Source organism: Candoia aspera, chromosome 2 (genome assembly GCF_035149785.1).
Source record: "Candoia aspera isolate rCanAsp1 chromosome 2, rCanAsp1.hap2, whole genome shotgun sequence".
NCBI classification, from domain to species: Eukaryota; Metazoa; Chordata; class Lepidosauria; order Squamata; family Boidae; genus Candoia; species Candoia aspera.
In genome coordinates, this window is record NC_086154.1 from 146,168,698 (window position 1) to 146,186,243 (window position 17,546).

Below are 17,546 nucleotides of genomic sequence, written 5' to 3' on the forward strand. Positions count from 1 at the left end.
ACAGAAAACAGGATGTGCTAAGAGACTGCTATCTGATCTAAAGCCATTATAATTGGAATCCTACATATGCTTACCTATTGAGCCCATTGCATTTACCTTTGAGTAAGCATACATGGACTGTTTGTCAGTTAATAGCTGATGGAGTCTTTGAACTGGGTTTGCATTTGTACTAAGCCATAATGAGGTTTGCTTGATTTTGGCTTACTCTGATGTGGGAACCCAGCTACTATAGTTAGTAATACAGTAGACTCTCAGTTAACCAGCACCCATGGGGATTGGTAGATGCCAGATAAATGTAGTTTCTGGTTGCTTGAGAGTTTTTTGCCGGTTGCTTGAGAGTGCCGGGCGGGGGGGGGGGTTCTGGTTGCTTGAGTGCTGTTTTTTTTCTGGTTTGATTTTTGTGCCAGTTGCTTGAGTTCCAGTTAACTGAGAGTCTACTGTATATGGCTTATGGACTTGTTCACACAAATCCTTGTGTGAACAAGTCCACTGCGCTAACCAAGCCACAATGGATGTGTGAACCTCACCATGAATTGATCCCAATTGCATTTTCTTAAATTACTGTGCTAAATTAGTTCTAAACCCACTGAGTGTAACAAAATGCAAGTTCAAAGAAAAAACATCTTTGTTATTGTGATAATAAGTAAAATGGGTTGAATGTCAGATGTTGGCTTTTCTGGCCATTTGCAACATTTAGCAGAACTCAAGAAAACGCCAATGGGATAATCTAGCGTTATTGGGCATAGATTTTACTTTTAGAAAAAGCCGGTTTAAATATCAATAATAAAATATAAAATGGTCCAGATCTCATTGTTTGTTAAATCCTCAGTGATGTAACTGCAAGGCTTTTCTGACCAACTGGAATTAAATAGAGAATATCTTGGGGTAGATTGGGGTTTTCTGGGTTCTTTGTTCTGATAATTGGGAATAATTTTTTTCCTGATATCTCTTCTTCAGGAGAATCCAGTTCTGGAGCCACCTCCTCTCCATCTCATACAAACGGACTTGGGAAAACACTCCTCAGGAATCTGATGCCCCCAGTATGTAGAGGTGTTTTTTTCCCCCTTTCAGTTTCCCACACCCTTCCTATATGTGCCATAATCTACAAATCCCATTTAATTTTTTTCTAAAGAACTCATCTGTAGCCCTTTTAGAAGTTGAGTACTGTAGTCATCTCCTGCCAACCTAGCAGTTCGAAAACATGCAAATGTGAGTAGATCAATAGGTACCGCTTCGGCGGGAAGGTAACGGCGTTCCGAGTCGTCATGCTGGCCACATGACCCGGAAGTGTCTATGACAACGCCGGCTCCAAGGCTTAGAAACGGAGATGAGCACCGCCCCCTAGAGTCGGACACGACTGGACTTTACGTCAAGGGAAGCCTTTACCTTTACCTTTACTGTAGTCATCATTCTGCCTATTTTGTAAGGACAGCCTATTTCTGTTTTTCAGTGAATATTTACCTATACATTGTCTGCAAAAGGTAGTTCATTTCTTACAGAAAGGGAACTTTTTTTAACCATTCCCTGAACGTTTATTGCTTCACAAAAACTAAGTGAGAAATCTAGGATGTTAATATAGCTAGGCAGTAGTTATGTGGTATGATTCCTAACCAACCTTTTGAAACAGGTAGACAGTTACGAAGACAAATTCATGCTCTGCTTTTGCCTAATTCACATTGAGCTAAAGAAATGAAAATAAATCTCTCTTTATTCTTGAGTATCATATTATCTGTTGTCTGCATTCACACAAAATGCTTAACTTGGTTATTGAATTAATCCATTTCCTAGGTTTACACGATAGATTGAACCATAAACACAACAAAAGAGTCTTAATTCTTACAAAATCCTAATGAAGATTTAGCATGTTTTGTGAGTGAAGCTGGTAGGCATTTACCTGTCCTGGTGAGCAAGTTGTGTAAACACAACCACTATGTAGCTAGCAGGCTGTTTGAAGAACATGCAGAATACCAGATGCAACATCCAGCTGAACAAGTTTCAGCTCCGTAATTCACAGACATTGGAGAACTCACTTTTTCTTGGGACAAAATTTTATTCAAAATGCTTTTTTTTTTCCCCTCCTTCTACTTCTTAGGTTTTTAGCTCCTCATCCGGAAAGAAAGGTAAGAACAAATGGACTTATATAGGGTTCACCTTCTATCTGGAAGTGGCAATGACTGTTGCCAAGGAAACTACAAAGATAGGACCAGAGTCCAGCTTAAAAACCTGTAATTATTTATCAAATTTATCTACGAGAAACTTACAGTCTATCAAACATAAAACTTGATTCCTCCTAACTTTATATTAGAAGATAATTATGCTGTATCAGTATTTCTCAACCACTGGCTGGGGAATTCTGGGAGTTGAAGTCCAGACATCTTAAAGTTGCCAAGGTTGAGAAACACTGTGTTATATAGTGGATCTGCATCTCTTCCAGCTAATTACTTCAGTAACAGAGATGGTCTTTGCTCTTGCCCAAAGGTGGGGAAGCTATGGTCTTCCAGATGTTGCTGAGCCAATTCTCAGCATTCATTTGCCATGCTGGGAGTTGTAATTCTGAAGGCCATAGGTTTCTTCTCCTTGATATATAATACCCACTTTAAAATCTCAGCTGGATGATCTCTACTGAGGCACCAGAGTGTTCTTGCTCTTCAGGATAGTCCAGCAGGACTAGGCTGTCCTTGTATTATCACATTTGTATATCACTTTAAAAATGCACAGCTTTAAATTTCCCAATAAGACAGATCCTCTGGATGATCTTAAAATAACTAGGGGTGTGCAAAACATTATGTTTTGAAACATTCGGAGTGCAGATGTCATGCAGCTAATATAAGCCACAGCCAGATGCGCTGCTTCATTGGAAACTATTTTAAGTTTGGCCAAGGCATCTCTGTACCAAAAAGCTTTAAATGGAAACAGCTTCCCCTTCCTTTTTCAACACCCCTTTTTTCAGGAGATGCCATTCTTGACTCAGGCTTGGAAGAGAGGCCTCTTAGCTTTCTGGCTCTTGCAGAATGTTTGTTTCACTGTTTCTTGCCCCAGGCTGGCAAGTGTCAGGAGGTCACTTTTGTTTCTGAACAGTGCCAGCGTCATCTCGTACGGTCCCCACACAGATGTATGAGGATGTGGCTGACACCCTGCCCAGGACTTGCCCAAATACTGCAGGATCTTCTACTATGGGTGAGGAAGGAGATCTTTAGGCCATCGTGATGGTAACCTTCCAGCTGTGATTGTATGACACTCTAGGATGGGGAGAACCAATTTTCAGCATTTGAAATTGAATACTGCAGTCTTTAATCTAACTACTGTAAACCTTGAGTCAATTAATCAGCAACTTTCAGGATCAATTGTGAACTTTTTTCCCCAATTCTGCTTTTGGTGCTAAAGAAGAGAATATTACCACGCCCCAGCAAACAGCAGCAGCTTTTGCCAGTGAAATGGCTGCCAGGTTGTGAGAGACAATCAGTAAGTGCTCATTCCTCACTGGCCATGCTGCTGGTTTCTTCAAAGCAGGTATCGAACTGCACAGCTATCAAAAGTTAACTCATACTCACTGTCAGAAGTCAGTTTCACCCAAAAAATAACCATGAAAACCTACACTTCCTGAACAGCTTTTGTTTACTAAATTAACGTTTAGAACAGTAGGGGACTCTAGTAATTTTATATTCATTTTAATTATCTTGATCTAAGAGCAGCTACTTGGGTGCCCATTTGCTTTTAGCAGCCCTCAACTGAATTTAAGAAATGTCAAGGATGCTTCAGTAGAGAGAGAGAATTAAAAACGGGGAGGAGGGACAGATTGTGTCCCAAGTTCAGTATCTAAGATGGCTGTGCAGCACCTGAATGTGATTTGGAGCATGTGGAGGTGTTGACATAGTACCGGTTGGCAACCTCTTAAAGCAATTAATTTTTTCCTGGGATTGTGTGGCTACCCTCCACGGCTGCATTGAGGTCCCAGGAAAATATGCATTTGGTTTAAGGCATGGCCAACAAGGGCTGCAATTCCTGAAAAAGCATTTGCTCCTCCAACTTCGGTTTTCTTGATGTTTTTCCCTTTGCCATTGAATGTGATCAGAGCTTCATGTGGGCCTTACTGATAAATCAAGGAAGACTAAATGAATAAACATGTTGCATTTATTTCAAAACAGTCATCCACAATGCGTTGTGCTTTGTCAGTGTTTTTCAAACTTGGCAACTTTGAGATGTGTGGACTTCAACTCCCAGAATCCACCAGCCAGCATGCTGGCTGGGGAATTCTGGGAGTTGAAGTCCACACATCTCAAAGTTGCCAAGTTTGAAAAACATTGCGCTTGGTGAAAAAGTAATTTGCTTCCCTACTTGTCAGTTAACTTGAAGGAATAGCGAGGGCCAGTTATGCAAGTATCTCCTTAAACAGAGCTGCTTTCGACCAGTCTTGCCATATATAAATTTCACAAACTTGGGGTCTCCTTATCAGTGAAATTCTCACCACACTGATCCAAGAGGCACATCAAACCCACTCAAAAGAAGTTTCTAAAGTCATGTATAAATATGTCATTGATGCCATTAGTCTGGAAAAGGTCACACAGCCATTTCTGGAGCTCCAGTTATTCAGCCTTGATGTGGAAAAGATTAAGACAATTGAGAATCTTCTCAAGAGTGACTTGAGAAACCAAAACCACTCCAAAAGTACAGCATAAAATTGTCCAGGAAGTGGCAGAGAACCCCAAAACAGTATCTAGGGTTCTTCAGGCCTCTCTTATCTTGATTAAAATCAGTGTTCATAACTCTACCACCAGAAAAGCACTGGATAAAAATGAGATTTATGGGAAAATAGTAAGGCGGAAGCCATTGCTTACTAAGAAAAACATTGATGCTTGTCTCAAGTTTGCCCCAAAGCCACCTGTTTGATCCTCCAGATTTCTGGAGGAATGTTCTAAGTAAGATGAGTCAACAGCGCAACTTTTCAGGCTAATGGTCATTGTTACATCTGGCAGAAACCAAACACTACTTTGCAGTATGGAGGTTGTATCAAAGAATTCTACAGGACATCTAGCCATCAATCTATACAGCTCCAGCTGAAGTGCAAGTAGGCCGTGCAGCAAGACAGTGATCCCAAACATACAAGAGAACAATCCACAAACATACAATCCACAAGAGAATAAAGAACAGATTCTGCAATGAAAGTTAAAGCCTAGCCCAGATCCAACCCCCATAAAAATATTGTTGCATGACCTGAATCAGGTAGTTCATGCCAGAAACCGGTTACTGAGCTGAAACAGTTCACTATGGAAGAATGACCTACCATTCCAGTACAGTGACGTAAGAGGACAATTACCAATTACAGGAAGCATCTGGTTGCAGTCACTGCAGCTAAAAGTGGTGCAACCAGTTCCTGAATTTAAGTGAGTGATTACTTTTTCAGTGGCACATTGCATGTTGGCTGACTTTCTGAATAAATAAAACATCAAATTAGTGTTACTTGTTCACCCAGACTCCCCCTATATATCAGCAGGACCCACATGAAGCTCTGACATTCAGTGACAAAGAGATGCAATTATTCAGAAAATCTGAAAGAGGGCAAACATCTTTGTCACAAACCAGTATCGACTTGGGCTGTTCAAGTACTTTGGATTTGAAGGGGGAAAGGGGCTTTGGTGCACTGAGAGACATTCCCATAGCACCTTCAGCAGCCCCTTAAAACAGCTACATCTTTTCCTGGATTGCAGGGTTGCAATTCTAGGAAAGACACAGCTGCTTTAAGGAGTTGCTGACAAGCGCTATGGGAACCTCCCTCCATGCATCTTGTATTTTTCACACCATACTGTTAAAATGAGAATTAAAATAAAATCAAACAGTATGCACTGTGTATCTTAGGCTGAGATATATAAGGAAAAAATCAGGTGGGGAAAATTGTAAAAAATGACCAAAGTTCTCAGGGCGGTGTCTATCATCCTTCCTGTTCTCCCATAGGATTTAACTTCCGGATCGGGAAGCCAAAAGGACCAAGAGACCCTCCTGCTGAGTGGAGCAGAGTATAGGCTGCACTTCTGAGAAGGACACTGCCAACAGCAGGAGGAAAACAAGGGTGCTGCTTCTGCCAAAGAGCAGCACTAAATACCACATGTTCACCTCCTTCGTAAGGAGCAGCTGTGCAAAAAAAGCAAGTTTTCCTGACCACAAAGAAAAGGACAGCTACTGTGAGCACTAAAGCTCAGGACATTTCTGAGAAGAGCCAGTCCTCCAGTTAGGAGAACTTACTCTGACATCATCTTTTCTTCACCAGATCTTGTCTGCTTATGGGAGCCAAGAGTAAGGCTGGTTTGCAGATTCTCAGCAATAATCATTTAAGCCCAGTACTGGGTGTAATAATCTTGCCAAGGAAATCCAGAACAGTATCCCCAATTAAACAAAACATATGGCTATTTATGTAATGTTATCCTTAAGTTATAGCCACCGCATGAAGTATAGGCCTTATCAGATGCTACCTATTGTGCTGAGTATTAATGTTGTCTGATGGTTGCGACTTGTACAGGGTGTGAGCCTAACTATGGCCAACACTTTGATGGTCTCAGTTTTAAACAGAAAGCATAGAAAAAAGAAACCAGAGCTAATGGTAGGTGACTGTACCAAAATTATAAAAGATCGTTGCTGAAGGAAGGGTCCCTCCCATACACTTATTATGCACTCTCAAAAGATTGCATCTGAGTGGGTTTGGCTAATTCAGTCTTCAGAAGAAATGTATTTTACATGACCAACATGGAAGGAGAGGCAGCTACACTATTTTGAAAGGAAGCTCTAACTCATTGTGCCCCCCTCCCCCCATGGCTTTCTCCCACACACCCCACTCTTCACAGGGCCCCCAACGTGACTCCGAAAACCATGTAATGTTAAGTGATCAAGCTGCATTTTAGCCAAGTCTGTTTTGAACCTAGCCGGTGTGGTTTAGTTAGTTAACTATAGCTTAATGAATTACAACCCAGACATTTGTGGTGAACTCAACAGACACATCAAGCAAAGCAAAAACAACAGAGCAGGTAAGGAAAGTCTCCTGCCCCATTTTGCTATCTCTTTATTAGTCCTATTTATATGTCTAGGTAACATTACCATAGTAGATATCAAAAGAGGAAAGAAGTTGTTGTAGAAAGATCGCAGGTATGAAGTAATAAAAACCAGCTGAAGGTCTGAGAAGAGCACAAGAGTTGTATAATGCTGTAATACATTATAGTGAACATGTCCTCCATTCATTATGAGTCTTAACAACTGCGGTATGACTACCTTCTTTGCTGCTAATATAGCCTTCGATATCAATTCCCTGCAGACATATTTAGAACTGGACAGCCAGCTCCAATGTATGTTTCTGCTAAATTAAATACACAAGTTAACCAGGGAGGCAGAGCAGTCAGATCAGGGAAGTCCAAGATCCTGCTTTCTGCTGGACAAAAACAAGAGTTTTGTATCATAACGGGGAAGTCCTCGCATGGGTGAGAACCAAATCCTGACATGAGCCAAAGAGATGATCAGTCCCAGAAGAGGGAGAAATAAAATTTTATATTTATGAAGAATCCAGTTCATGTAAAGCCCAACATACAGTCAGCTTCTTTGATGAGACAGTGGCAGTTTTGAGGCATTGCTACTCAACACTGAGGAACTTCCGCTTCTTGGCTGTGTGGGTATAAGGGTGCCAGCGCCACTCCACATCAGCAGTGTTCTCTTGCTCCAAGGTTCCCAGTCTGATCATGTATACTGCAGTAAGAGAAGAAAAGTTTCATATTTTGATCCGGGACTGTTCTGCTCTGTGCCTCAGGGAATAAACCCAGCAATTCCATATTCAGTCCAGTTCAACTGCAGTCTGAATGGCTGCAGAAAATGAATTTTTAGGACAGAGGACAAGGAAGGAAAAACCCTATCCAAACATTAGAAAGAATCCTTAAAACTCAGAACATTTCACAACGGCTGAGTTCACACATCCTGCTGAAGGTTAATGGGGTTTGTTAAGTTTTGGCTTAGTATGTTGAGAGCCTAGCCACTGCAACACAACCAGAGGTTAGGGATTTGTACTATATGCAAACCCAAACTACTATTCTTCTTTAAACCACAGTTAAGTGTACCACGGTCTAGTTGGTGCAGGCCAGATGTTGTTCTAGGCCAACAACCTCCAAACACCCAGATAGATATTTCTGGAAGCAAACCCACAGTAAACTAAAGCCACAATAATCACATTCCCAGAATTTGAGTCTCACTGATTATGGTAAGCAACAGCATGTTTAAGGATGATTAATGGAGTAAGCAGTAACATGCTTATCTAAAGCTAATGAAACCACATTAGAGTTACTGCAATGGGTGAAACTAGTCGCTACAAGCCACTATTTGATGGTAATTACCCTCATACTACAATAATTCAGGTGGACAGAAGCCAAGATTCTGATTTACAATAGGCCTCTCAGCTTCTTCATGCGTCAGCTGAGATTTGAATCATCAACTTCTTGATCATTACACATGCTCCTAACCACATTGTTTTTAGATCAGAATAAGGACAGGAAGAGAATCATACTAAACTCTGAAAAGGGTTACCCAATCCATTCTCTTTCAACAAACACAGCAGGCATTTGAAAAATTTTGTGAACAACCATCAATACTGAACAACTGGGTTAGTTTTTCACTTCCCTAAAGCAACTGCACAGAAAGATTTTTTTTTCAGGAGGACAAGTATTATGGGACAAATCTACACACTGATCCTGTTTCAAGAGTGCACAGTGAAAATCCATGTAATATGATTGAGTTACCAATGAAAACACAACAAGCGTGGCACTAAAAGACCTTTTGTGCAGCATTCACCAACCTGGTGCTCCATCAAATGTGGTGGACTATAATTCTCAGAATTTCCAGCCATGAAACCCACTCGTGAGTAAGGAAGACGCTTTCTTTTAAGAAGCAGCCTTACAGTAAAGATCAGCAGAGTCCCATACCCTGAGAAAATTGTTTCATTATTTCATCTGTAGTACTAGAAAGCAAGAATTGATATACATGTTGCCTCTTTTTGTCAGGAAGGAAATAAGTAGATTGACTCATGCTAGAATGTGAGATCCTTTTGATTGACCCTGATGTCATCCTCAGGAGAAATCAGGGTTATAGCCCTTGCACCATACTTGTGAGGAAAATAACTGAGGAATCCACTTCCGCTAAAAAAAAAACCTTACTGCAATCCGTATACACTGCGTCATATTGTTTTTAATTGCCATTTGTTGCAAATAGTAAGGCTGGGGTGGACGTTTCTTTACTTAGGAATCAGCCATAATTTAAAAAAATGGGGAGACAGAAATAAGAAAGCAAGAGGAAAAAAGTCCTTTCCATGCATGTTTACCCAAAGCTTGGTGGTTCTAATGTTGACTTGGAGGTTTTACCTGAAAAAAGCCATGGCATTTAAGCCTGCAATGTAGTGATGTTATGAATAGATTAGCTTTCCCCATCAAAGGGGTGCTAAACAATTCTTAGAATTCCCAATGAGACTTGCTCCAACACATCTAGAAGGCTGTTCCAGGCTTTCTCCCTCCCCTCCCTCTCTCTTCTTCAACGCTTTTGATGCTTACGAAGTTGAAGTTGCCCCTCCCGTTCATTGCAGATTCCTGCTTTCTCTCACATATTTATTCAGTCCACTTGGGTTTGAGACCAATCAGCTGCCATGATCAGACTTCTCTCTCTCCCAGCCACACATCTGGATTCCCAATCCCCATGTGGCAAAGGCTGAGAGAACAGTGGCTCAGTTAAGACTGCTCCAGCAAGTCTGTGGTGGAGACGAGGTTTTTGGTTTCACAGCTCAATTTGAAGAGGATACTTACATTTCATTTCAAACCTTGGCCCAACCTCAGAGAGTTCCACATTCCGATGGTCAGTCTTCTTGTAGACATGGTGCCTGCCCCGGATAACATTGGAAAATTACAGAGTTAGTACTGGGAACAATCAAGAGAGGTCCTCTTCCCCAGCAATCAGGCCCTGCCATAATTTTTATCAGCCTCTTTGGGTCCTGCCTCCTCTCCTGAGCTTCCTTCCTCACTAAACATGAGTACAGCCTGAGTCCCAGCTGCTAAGACATGGACAAGCCTGATAATGGGCAAACATTTTATCATTTGAGGCAAAGTAGCAAAAGCCACACACACAAATAATGTTGGCAAATGTCTCTCCCCATCTTTGATGACCAAATATAAACCAAACTGACAGTTTGCTGCCTTTTCAAGGGGCACCACATCAGTTGCCCGAGGCGGCTGCTTCATTCTCCTCAATGGAAGGCCAGCCATAGGATGCATATGCAATTTTGGAAGGAAGTTTCATTGCTAGAGTGAAACACAAAGGCCATACAAGAAACCTAGGCCAAGGCAAAGGGATATCCTTGAAGCAGCAGCTGGCTGAACATGCTGACCAGCCCTTCCTACAAAAGTAGAGGCTGGCCAACCCAACCCAACCTCTGGGCTCCAACATCTGAGTGTTGGGCTCCAACACAAGCCAATGACAATCAAGACCTGCCTGGTCCAGTTTATATGCTTGAGCTCACCTAACCACTCACTCCAAGGGCCTGAAGGAAACATGATTTCCTCATCTGCAGCCCCAACTGAAAGAGCTCAGGTAGAAGTCCCACTCCTTGATTCTGCAAATAAAAATATAAGATGGCCCTTGGAAAAAAATGAAAAAGGCCTTTAGCTAGTATGCTTCCCCTCCCAAACACACATGGTCTGGGTGAATACAACAAGGCCATAGTTTATTAAGAAATCCCAACTGACCTGGTTTATTTTTATTGCATTTACAGGTAGTCCTCATTCAGCGACTGTTTGAAATTATGACAGTGTTGAACAAGGAGACTAATAACCGGTTCTTGTACTTGCAGCTGTCACAGCATCCCCGCAATCATGTGATCATGATTCGGGTGCTTGGCAACTAGCTTGCAGTTATAACGCTGCAGTGTCCCACAGTCACATGAGCCCCATTTGTGACCTTCACTGCTGGCTTCCAACAAGCAAAGATAATGGGGAAGCCAGAACGAGATCACAAATGGCAATCACATGACATTATGCCTAATGAACATGTGGGATTTGCCAAATGATGGAAACCGAAACTGCTATCGTAAGTCAACTTGATCACGTGACATTACGCTTTATGACTGCATCATTTAGCAAAGGAATTCCTGGCTCCAATTATTGTTGTTAACCAAGGACTACCTGATTTGCAACCACAGGTTTTAGCAAAAACTCAAAAATTACAACAATCTGCATCAGTTCAATTCAACCCCCCTACAGTTAACAGCACTATCTGTCAACATCTACATTCGTACATTCCTTGCAGCCATTGCTAACAACGCAACTTGTTGATTACTTAGTTGACTCAGTACATTAAACTACAGATAAACCATATTTTGGTGTCACGTGTTGCATGAACCCATCTGTAGCCTGCCCCAAAGAGAGGAGAAGCCAGGCACAAAGCTTATTTCTTTATTTACATAATTTTTATCCTGCCTACCTACGAACTATGGGTACCTCACACAAGATGATAAAGTTGCCCGCTAGATGACTGGTGACTGAAGACTCTCCAGAGGGAACTTGCATCACCTATTGTATTTGGGAGCTAGTGGCAATTATTCCTTATGAAATAATGACAGGCTCAAGCTAGGAGGGGGCAGCACTAGCTAAAGAGGAGTGCTGTGGTTTCCCTTCTCTTAGATTTTAAAGGAATCAATGAAGTGCAGAACCAAAGTAAATCCACAAACAAGCCCCCAAATGCTCTCTGTGGCTGCTTATCAATCACTCTTATTTCTAGAGCTTCTTGAAAAATGCTCTCTCATCCTTCTGCAGCCTGAGTCCCTTCACATGTGTTGGTACTACATTTACCATAATCTACAACCAGCATGGTAGTTATAATCCAAACGATCCAGAAGGGACCAAACTGGGGAAGGTTGTACCACAACACAGAGCACTGTCCATGAATAAGACCTCACAGTTGGCAGCAACAAGAAGCAAGTCTAGCATCAGTGAAGTTTGCTTAGCTCCTCTCCCATAAGGAACTCATAAAAAGGAGGGGAACCATTTCTGCTCAGCCCCAGCTGGAATCTAAACCAGGTACCCATACCTGAAGGAGATGTAGTCCTCTTGGTTGGCAAAGGTAATGACCCGCTTGCTGTCTTCTTTCGGTACTGGAAACAAGTACTTGAGGATGCTAGTGACCTGAGAAAGAGAAAGGGGAAAACACCAGAAGCTTGGTGGTAGAAAGTGGATGATATTTGATGAAAGTTAGAAACAACAGAGAATGAAGGATTAAATGTTCCTGTAGTCTGGAAGTCATGTTTTCCCCTTGCCGTAGCTAATGGGATCAGATTTAAAGAAATACGTAACTGAACACAACTTGCAAGATCTGACTAATCAATCAGACTCTGTTCACATGGTGGTCTTTGAAGGTGCTTGACTATGGACCCCCATAATCTCCAGCCAGCATGACCTTTAGCAACCCAACTAAAATTTATTTGGATGAATTCTGGTACATAAAAATAGTAAGAAAACCTCCTGTGGTTATACCACTTCCCTATCACTCACATTGCTACTTCGGCCAAAATACTGTATAAAGAGCACTGATGGATCCAGGCTAAAGTGTAATCCTATACTCAGTTCCCCAGGAGTGGGTTCCACTGAACTCATGGGCTGGGTTCACACAATATGCTGAACTAGGACAGTCAACGATGTAGCAGCTTTAACTTCGACTGTTGTTTTTTTAATTGTGGCTTAGTCTGTTGAATAGACCCAGCCTGTTTGGTTGTTTTATGATACATTTTATGAACCCAGAAAACAGCAACCATGTTTAGCAACTCTGGCACACACTTTTGCCAGTAGGTCTTACTGCCAAGTCAAAAAAGATTTCCTACCCTGCTCTCCCTCAACTGCAGATGCAGCCCTGGCTTACAGACCGGTTAACTACATTCCCCATTTTGCTTTTCAGTCTGTCTAAACAGTTTCCAAACCCCGATGAAATAACATTCTGACCCACACTGCACCTTACCCTCTGTCCAAGACGAGATGTGAAATTGTGGAAGATGAGGTGGGGATTGGCTTCTGACATGGTGCCAATGTCTGGGATGTCATGGCGCATGACCACGTTGCAGAGTGTGAAGTAGGCAGTGGGGCCAAAAGGCAGGTGGCTGACTATGAGTCCATCTAAGTAATGAGGAAGTGGGAGCAGGGAGAAGAGAAATTAGTTAGGTCCAGTTGCTATCAATGGAAGAAGATGAACCCACTGAAAAAGGAAAGAATTTGTTATCAAAACACAGTGTGATGTGTGGGAATGATGCATTCTCCGCCAATTCTACTTAACCCATGGCTCGTAACCAGCCACTCCATCTAGCTCATCAAAAGCTTCCCAACTCTACCCTATACTCTACCACTAAATAATAACTACTGCCTGAAATCAAGTAAGCACCATGTTGGACTTCAACTCCCATCAACCCCAGCCATCCTAGCAAAGGATTGTTGAACTATAACATAAAGTATCTGGAAGGCACTAAGTTGCCTCTCAAGAGTAGAGCAACTGCCAATAGATGCTGACATCAGGCAAGCAGCAGCTTCAGGCCATTCCCAAATGAGCAAAACTGTTCTCCTCAAGTCCACTACAAATGAAATAAAATGACCACTGATTCTCTGCCAGGTATACTCTGATAGCTACAGAATTCAGACCACACCTGTCCCGCCTGTACTCCAGGCAAATCACTTACCTGGCACCCCTCTGTGCTCATGCACCACCAGCAGGTCGGTGACCCCGTTGGCTTTGCAGGCACGGACCAAAGCACCCACTTCATGCCTGCCTCGATTCATCCGCTGGGCCCCAGGGAAAACTAGCTTCACTTCCTAAACAGGACATGGGAAAAAGACATGAGATTATAAGGAACCATATATGATCAGATTTCTGAGCAGAAGAAGCCAATGTCACCATACCTAGTGATAACACAGTTAGATCCAATCTGCCGAAAAGAGAATCCTTTCATCTGGAGAGCTTGAGCTGAGATCTCAGAGGATCCCCTGACACAGATTCTCAGCTAAACAGCTTGCTTTGACCTCCCATTGCTCAATGTAAAACCCTTCAATGAGTCTCCCTTCCTGCAGACTGGCAGCCAGGTTTGGTAGGAAGTAGTCCCAGAAAGATTGCAGGTCCTCCAATGGGAAAGTAAGACTTCTCCTAAGCTGCTTCGGTCAAGCCTGCCCCATCATCCTGCTCGCTACACCCCATGCTTCCACCTAAAGTAGGGCAAAGCACTTACTTATTTACTTACCTTGGCAAACATCTTGAGGCGGGAGCTGGGGTCACGGGAGGTGGTGACCATAATGCGGGGATCCTCCACTCCAGCCCAGCGGTATTCATCATCCACATGACTCGTCACTCCTGCCAGGCCAACATGGTAATTACAAACCTTCCCAGAGACAGAGAGGTCCCCAGACAGCATTCAGAGGGCTCCAGGTTGGGGGCAGCAGCCCAGAGGTTTGGCTCTAGTGAGCCACTCACCTTCTGCCCCTCCATCATCAAACTCCAGTGCTTTCTGGAGGACCAGGGCTTCTTTCCGAAGTTCTGTGGGAATGAGGCAGTTCTCTGGAAGGGAAAAGCAAAGATGACTTTTAAAAAATGATAAAACTCTGTATTCGTGAGTTTGTATTATTGATTCATTTATGCAATTTACAGGCCGCCCGACTACCAACAACTCTAGATGGCTTACAATTAAAAATAAAAAAATACAAACATTAGACAAAAAAAATACATCCATGATTTTGCAGTATAAGATACTATATACAATAATTAAAGCAGACTGAGCATAAAAAGGGAACTAGGACAAAGAGGAAAAAATAAGATAAATAGAAGATTCATTCAATCCTTATGAGAAAGCAAAGCTGAGGTGAGAGGATTCCTCCACTCCCCAGCTAGCATGCCCATCATTATTCATTTTAGGTGAGGACTGTAAAGAAATGCAAGGCCTAACTCTTTCAACTGGCTTTTGGAAAGATTATTTATCCATTGTATGCATACATTACAAACAGCTTCCCCACCCCATTCCCACCTATTTTATGTACCTATTTGAATTTTACCTTGCTTTTCCTCCAGAAAAGAAAGTCAGTTTACATCATATTTCTCCTCCAATTTTATCCCCACGATGGCTACCTTTTGAAGCCGGTAAAGGGAAACTGCCTGGTTAAATGTCAGCTCCAGGGCTGAACTGGGTCTTGAATCTGGGTCTTCCTTATCCTAGTCCAACCATTGCACCATGCTGGTTTTCCCAAAAATTACATCTTCACAACAACTCTGTGAGATTGGCTGGCTGAGATATAACATGGCTTAATGAATCAGCATCTCCTTCTCAAAACCTAACCTTTGTTTAGTTAGAATGCCAGACAAGCACTAAAGACACTCAGCTTCAAACCTCCATGAAGCCATGAATTCATGGATAACTATGAACCTAGCCTACCTCTCAAGGTTATTTGTGAAGATAACATTTGAGGAAAAATCTTGAGCAAATGGAAGGAAATATGGGGGACAAATGAATAAGTGAATAAAAAGGCACATTGGTTCAACTACAGGACAATCTATACATGTTTTCTTAGATATAGGATCCATTAAGTTTAGTAAGGCTTGCTTAAAGGCCAACTGGCCCTCAAGCTTCACATTCCCACAAAATACATTTCTGCTGCCACATATTGCAAATCCAAGCCACTAATGCATACCATCTAGTGCTTTTTTAATTTTTTCTTTCTTTTCTTGGAGAGTCCGGAGTTTTTCTTCTTGGGCTTTGCGGTAAAGATACTCCCGCCTCTGACGAGCTTCCCGGCGCAACTAAGAAATGCAAAAGTATTAATTAGATTCATTGATACCACTTTTTTCCTTCTCTTTCTGACTTCAATATACTTAGTGATGGGAGGAAATGGATCTATCCTGAAACACTTGCTAAAAACCCTGAAATTTTAACTTTTGAATTGCATGCATTCTGACAGAGGCCACAATTAGGGCTGCAGATTAGGGCTGCAATCCTACACCAGCTTCCTTGAGAATAAGTCCCATCAAATGTAGTTGGATTGCTGAGTAGACATTTGTAAAATTATGGGACACCTTTAAAAATTTTCTAACCAGCATTACCACTGCTGTAATTCAATACACCTGGAAAGCAACAGGTCGGGAAGCCTGCTCAAATAAAGGTAATTTCTAAAGAGCATATGCAAAATCTATGCTCTTTGCCCCGAATTAGTCTAGAATGTCTACTATCCCAGGCTTCATTGATTCGAATCGTTGGTCAAAACCTAACTGAACAAAACTATCTGGAACTTCTGCCTCTACACTCTTAGCCAGAAAGCAAAACCAATTACTGCTCACTTTTCCAAAAAGCAAAACATGTCAATGCTGTCTCAGGCTGCACAAACATTAGTTCTTACCATGATCTCCCCAGAACATCCCAGACCCGACCACGTTACGATTCACTTTCTTTCAATCACTTCCGCCCGTGATGCCAGTTCTCATTGGTCAAGAGAAATGGCCTATAACAGACGAGAATGAAAAAAGTGAAGCCTAGGGCCCACACCAAAGATGGCAGAACAAAGGCAGATGATGTTAGGCAAACGGGCTGCACGAAGCACCCCAGTGACGTCACTAAAATGCGCGGGCAGACTAAAATGCGCGGTGCAAAGTCTAGTGATGCCTCCGAATTCCGAGTAACATTGTTGAGATTTTGTTTTAAATCTTAAACAATATTAAAATACTGGAGTCTAGGGTTTTTTCCCCTTCTGCCTTTTTTCTAAGCTTTTCCACACTTCTGCCCCACAGACTAATCTGAAGCAGAAATGAAAATGTTCTTGGAGGCTTCTTGGAGGCAATCGGATCTAAGTTGCAGGCATTCTTACTTCCGCGAGAGACAACACACAGAAAAAACTAACTCTTTGCCTCATCTCTTGGGCCACTGGATTTTCCACCTCAGATCTGATAGCCCTATATTTTCCGGCCTTTTGAGGGGTTCCCTGTTTGGTCGGCTTTATCGACTCGAAAGAGTCGCCCATCACCGCCCTTGCCCGTGACATTAGAGGTAGCAGCACACATACAAGCGCGCACAAAAAACTCCCTTAATAAACACGATCTCGCTCAGGCCTTTAGAGCAGCATTTCTCAACCTCAGCAACTTCAAGATAAGTGGACTTCAGCATGTTGGCTGGGGAATTCTGAGAGTTAAAGTCCACACATCTTAAAGTTGCTGTGGTTGAGAAACCCTGCTCTACAGGTAAGAAACCAAAAGCCTCACAACCGGAAGCGGCTATGCTTATTAGCCGAAGCTCTATTGTCTACCTCGGTCACAGCCGATTGGTCAAAGATTAACATCTCTCATCTGACTGGCCGTGGAGGAAGAGGAGGTGGAGTCATGTTTCAAAGGCAGGAAGTCCTTTGAGAAAAGTGGATCGGGTCGAATGAGAATTTTGGGTAGGTTGAACGCCCAGCTGGTCTTCGCTAGCTCCGATATATTTGCTTAAGAAGGTATCTTTTTTCTTCCCTTCGGTTAGCTGATCACAACGGCAAGTA

General features: G+C 42.3%; 2 protein-coding genes across 2 annotated transcripts in view; one reads left to right on the forward strand and one right to left on the reverse strand.

Moving 5' to 3' along the window:
• The window catches only part of PTPN18 (protein tyrosine phosphatase non-receptor type 18), a 42,061-nt gene extending 35,656 nt beyond the window's left edge, over positions 1 to 6,405 (forward strand). The window contains exons 14-17 of the mRNA XM_063294036.1: positions 958 to 1,040; positions 2,093 to 2,120; positions 3,079 to 3,177; positions 5,950 to 6,405. Of these exons, the coding sequence (XP_063150106.1) occupies positions 958 to 1,040; positions 2,093 to 2,120; positions 3,079 to 3,177; positions 5,950 to 6,017 (278 nt within the window). The 3' untranslated portion in view covers positions 6,018 to 6,405. The remainder of the gene's footprint in view (positions 1 to 957; positions 1,041 to 2,092; positions 2,121 to 3,078; positions 3,178 to 5,949) is intronic.
• Positions 6,406 to 7,159: 754 nt separating this feature from the next.
• Positions 7,160 to 16,516, reverse strand: IMP4 (IMP U3 small nucleolar ribonucleoprotein 4). The gene is made up of 9 exons (XM_063294037.1): positions 16,416 to 16,516; positions 15,714 to 15,822; positions 14,506 to 14,589; positions 14,276 to 14,385; positions 13,721 to 13,853; positions 13,012 to 13,166; positions 12,091 to 12,185; positions 9,816 to 9,889; positions 7,160 to 7,722 (listed from the first exon to the last, which is right to left on the reverse strand). The coding sequence occupies exons 1-9, from the start codon at positions 16,416 to 16,418 to the stop codon at positions 7,610 to 7,612; spliced, it is 876 nt and encodes a 291-aa protein (XP_063150107.1). The 5' UTR covers positions 16,419 to 16,516; the 3' UTR covers positions 7,160 to 7,609.
• Between the last annotated feature and the right edge of the window lie 1,030 nt (positions 16,517 to 17,546).

Excerpts from the sequence above, each read along its gene's own strand:
- IMP4 (XM_063294037.1), bottom strand. Across the intron at positions 14,386-14,505 it reads TGATGATGGAGGGGCAGAAG|GAGTGACGAGTCATGTGGAT; the intron begins GTGAGTGGCTCA and ends TTGGCCTGGCAG. Across the intron at positions 12,186-13,011 it reads CATCTCGTCTTGGACAGAGG|GTCACTAGCATCCTCAAGTA; the intron begins GTAAGGTGCAGT and ends TCTCTTTCTCAG.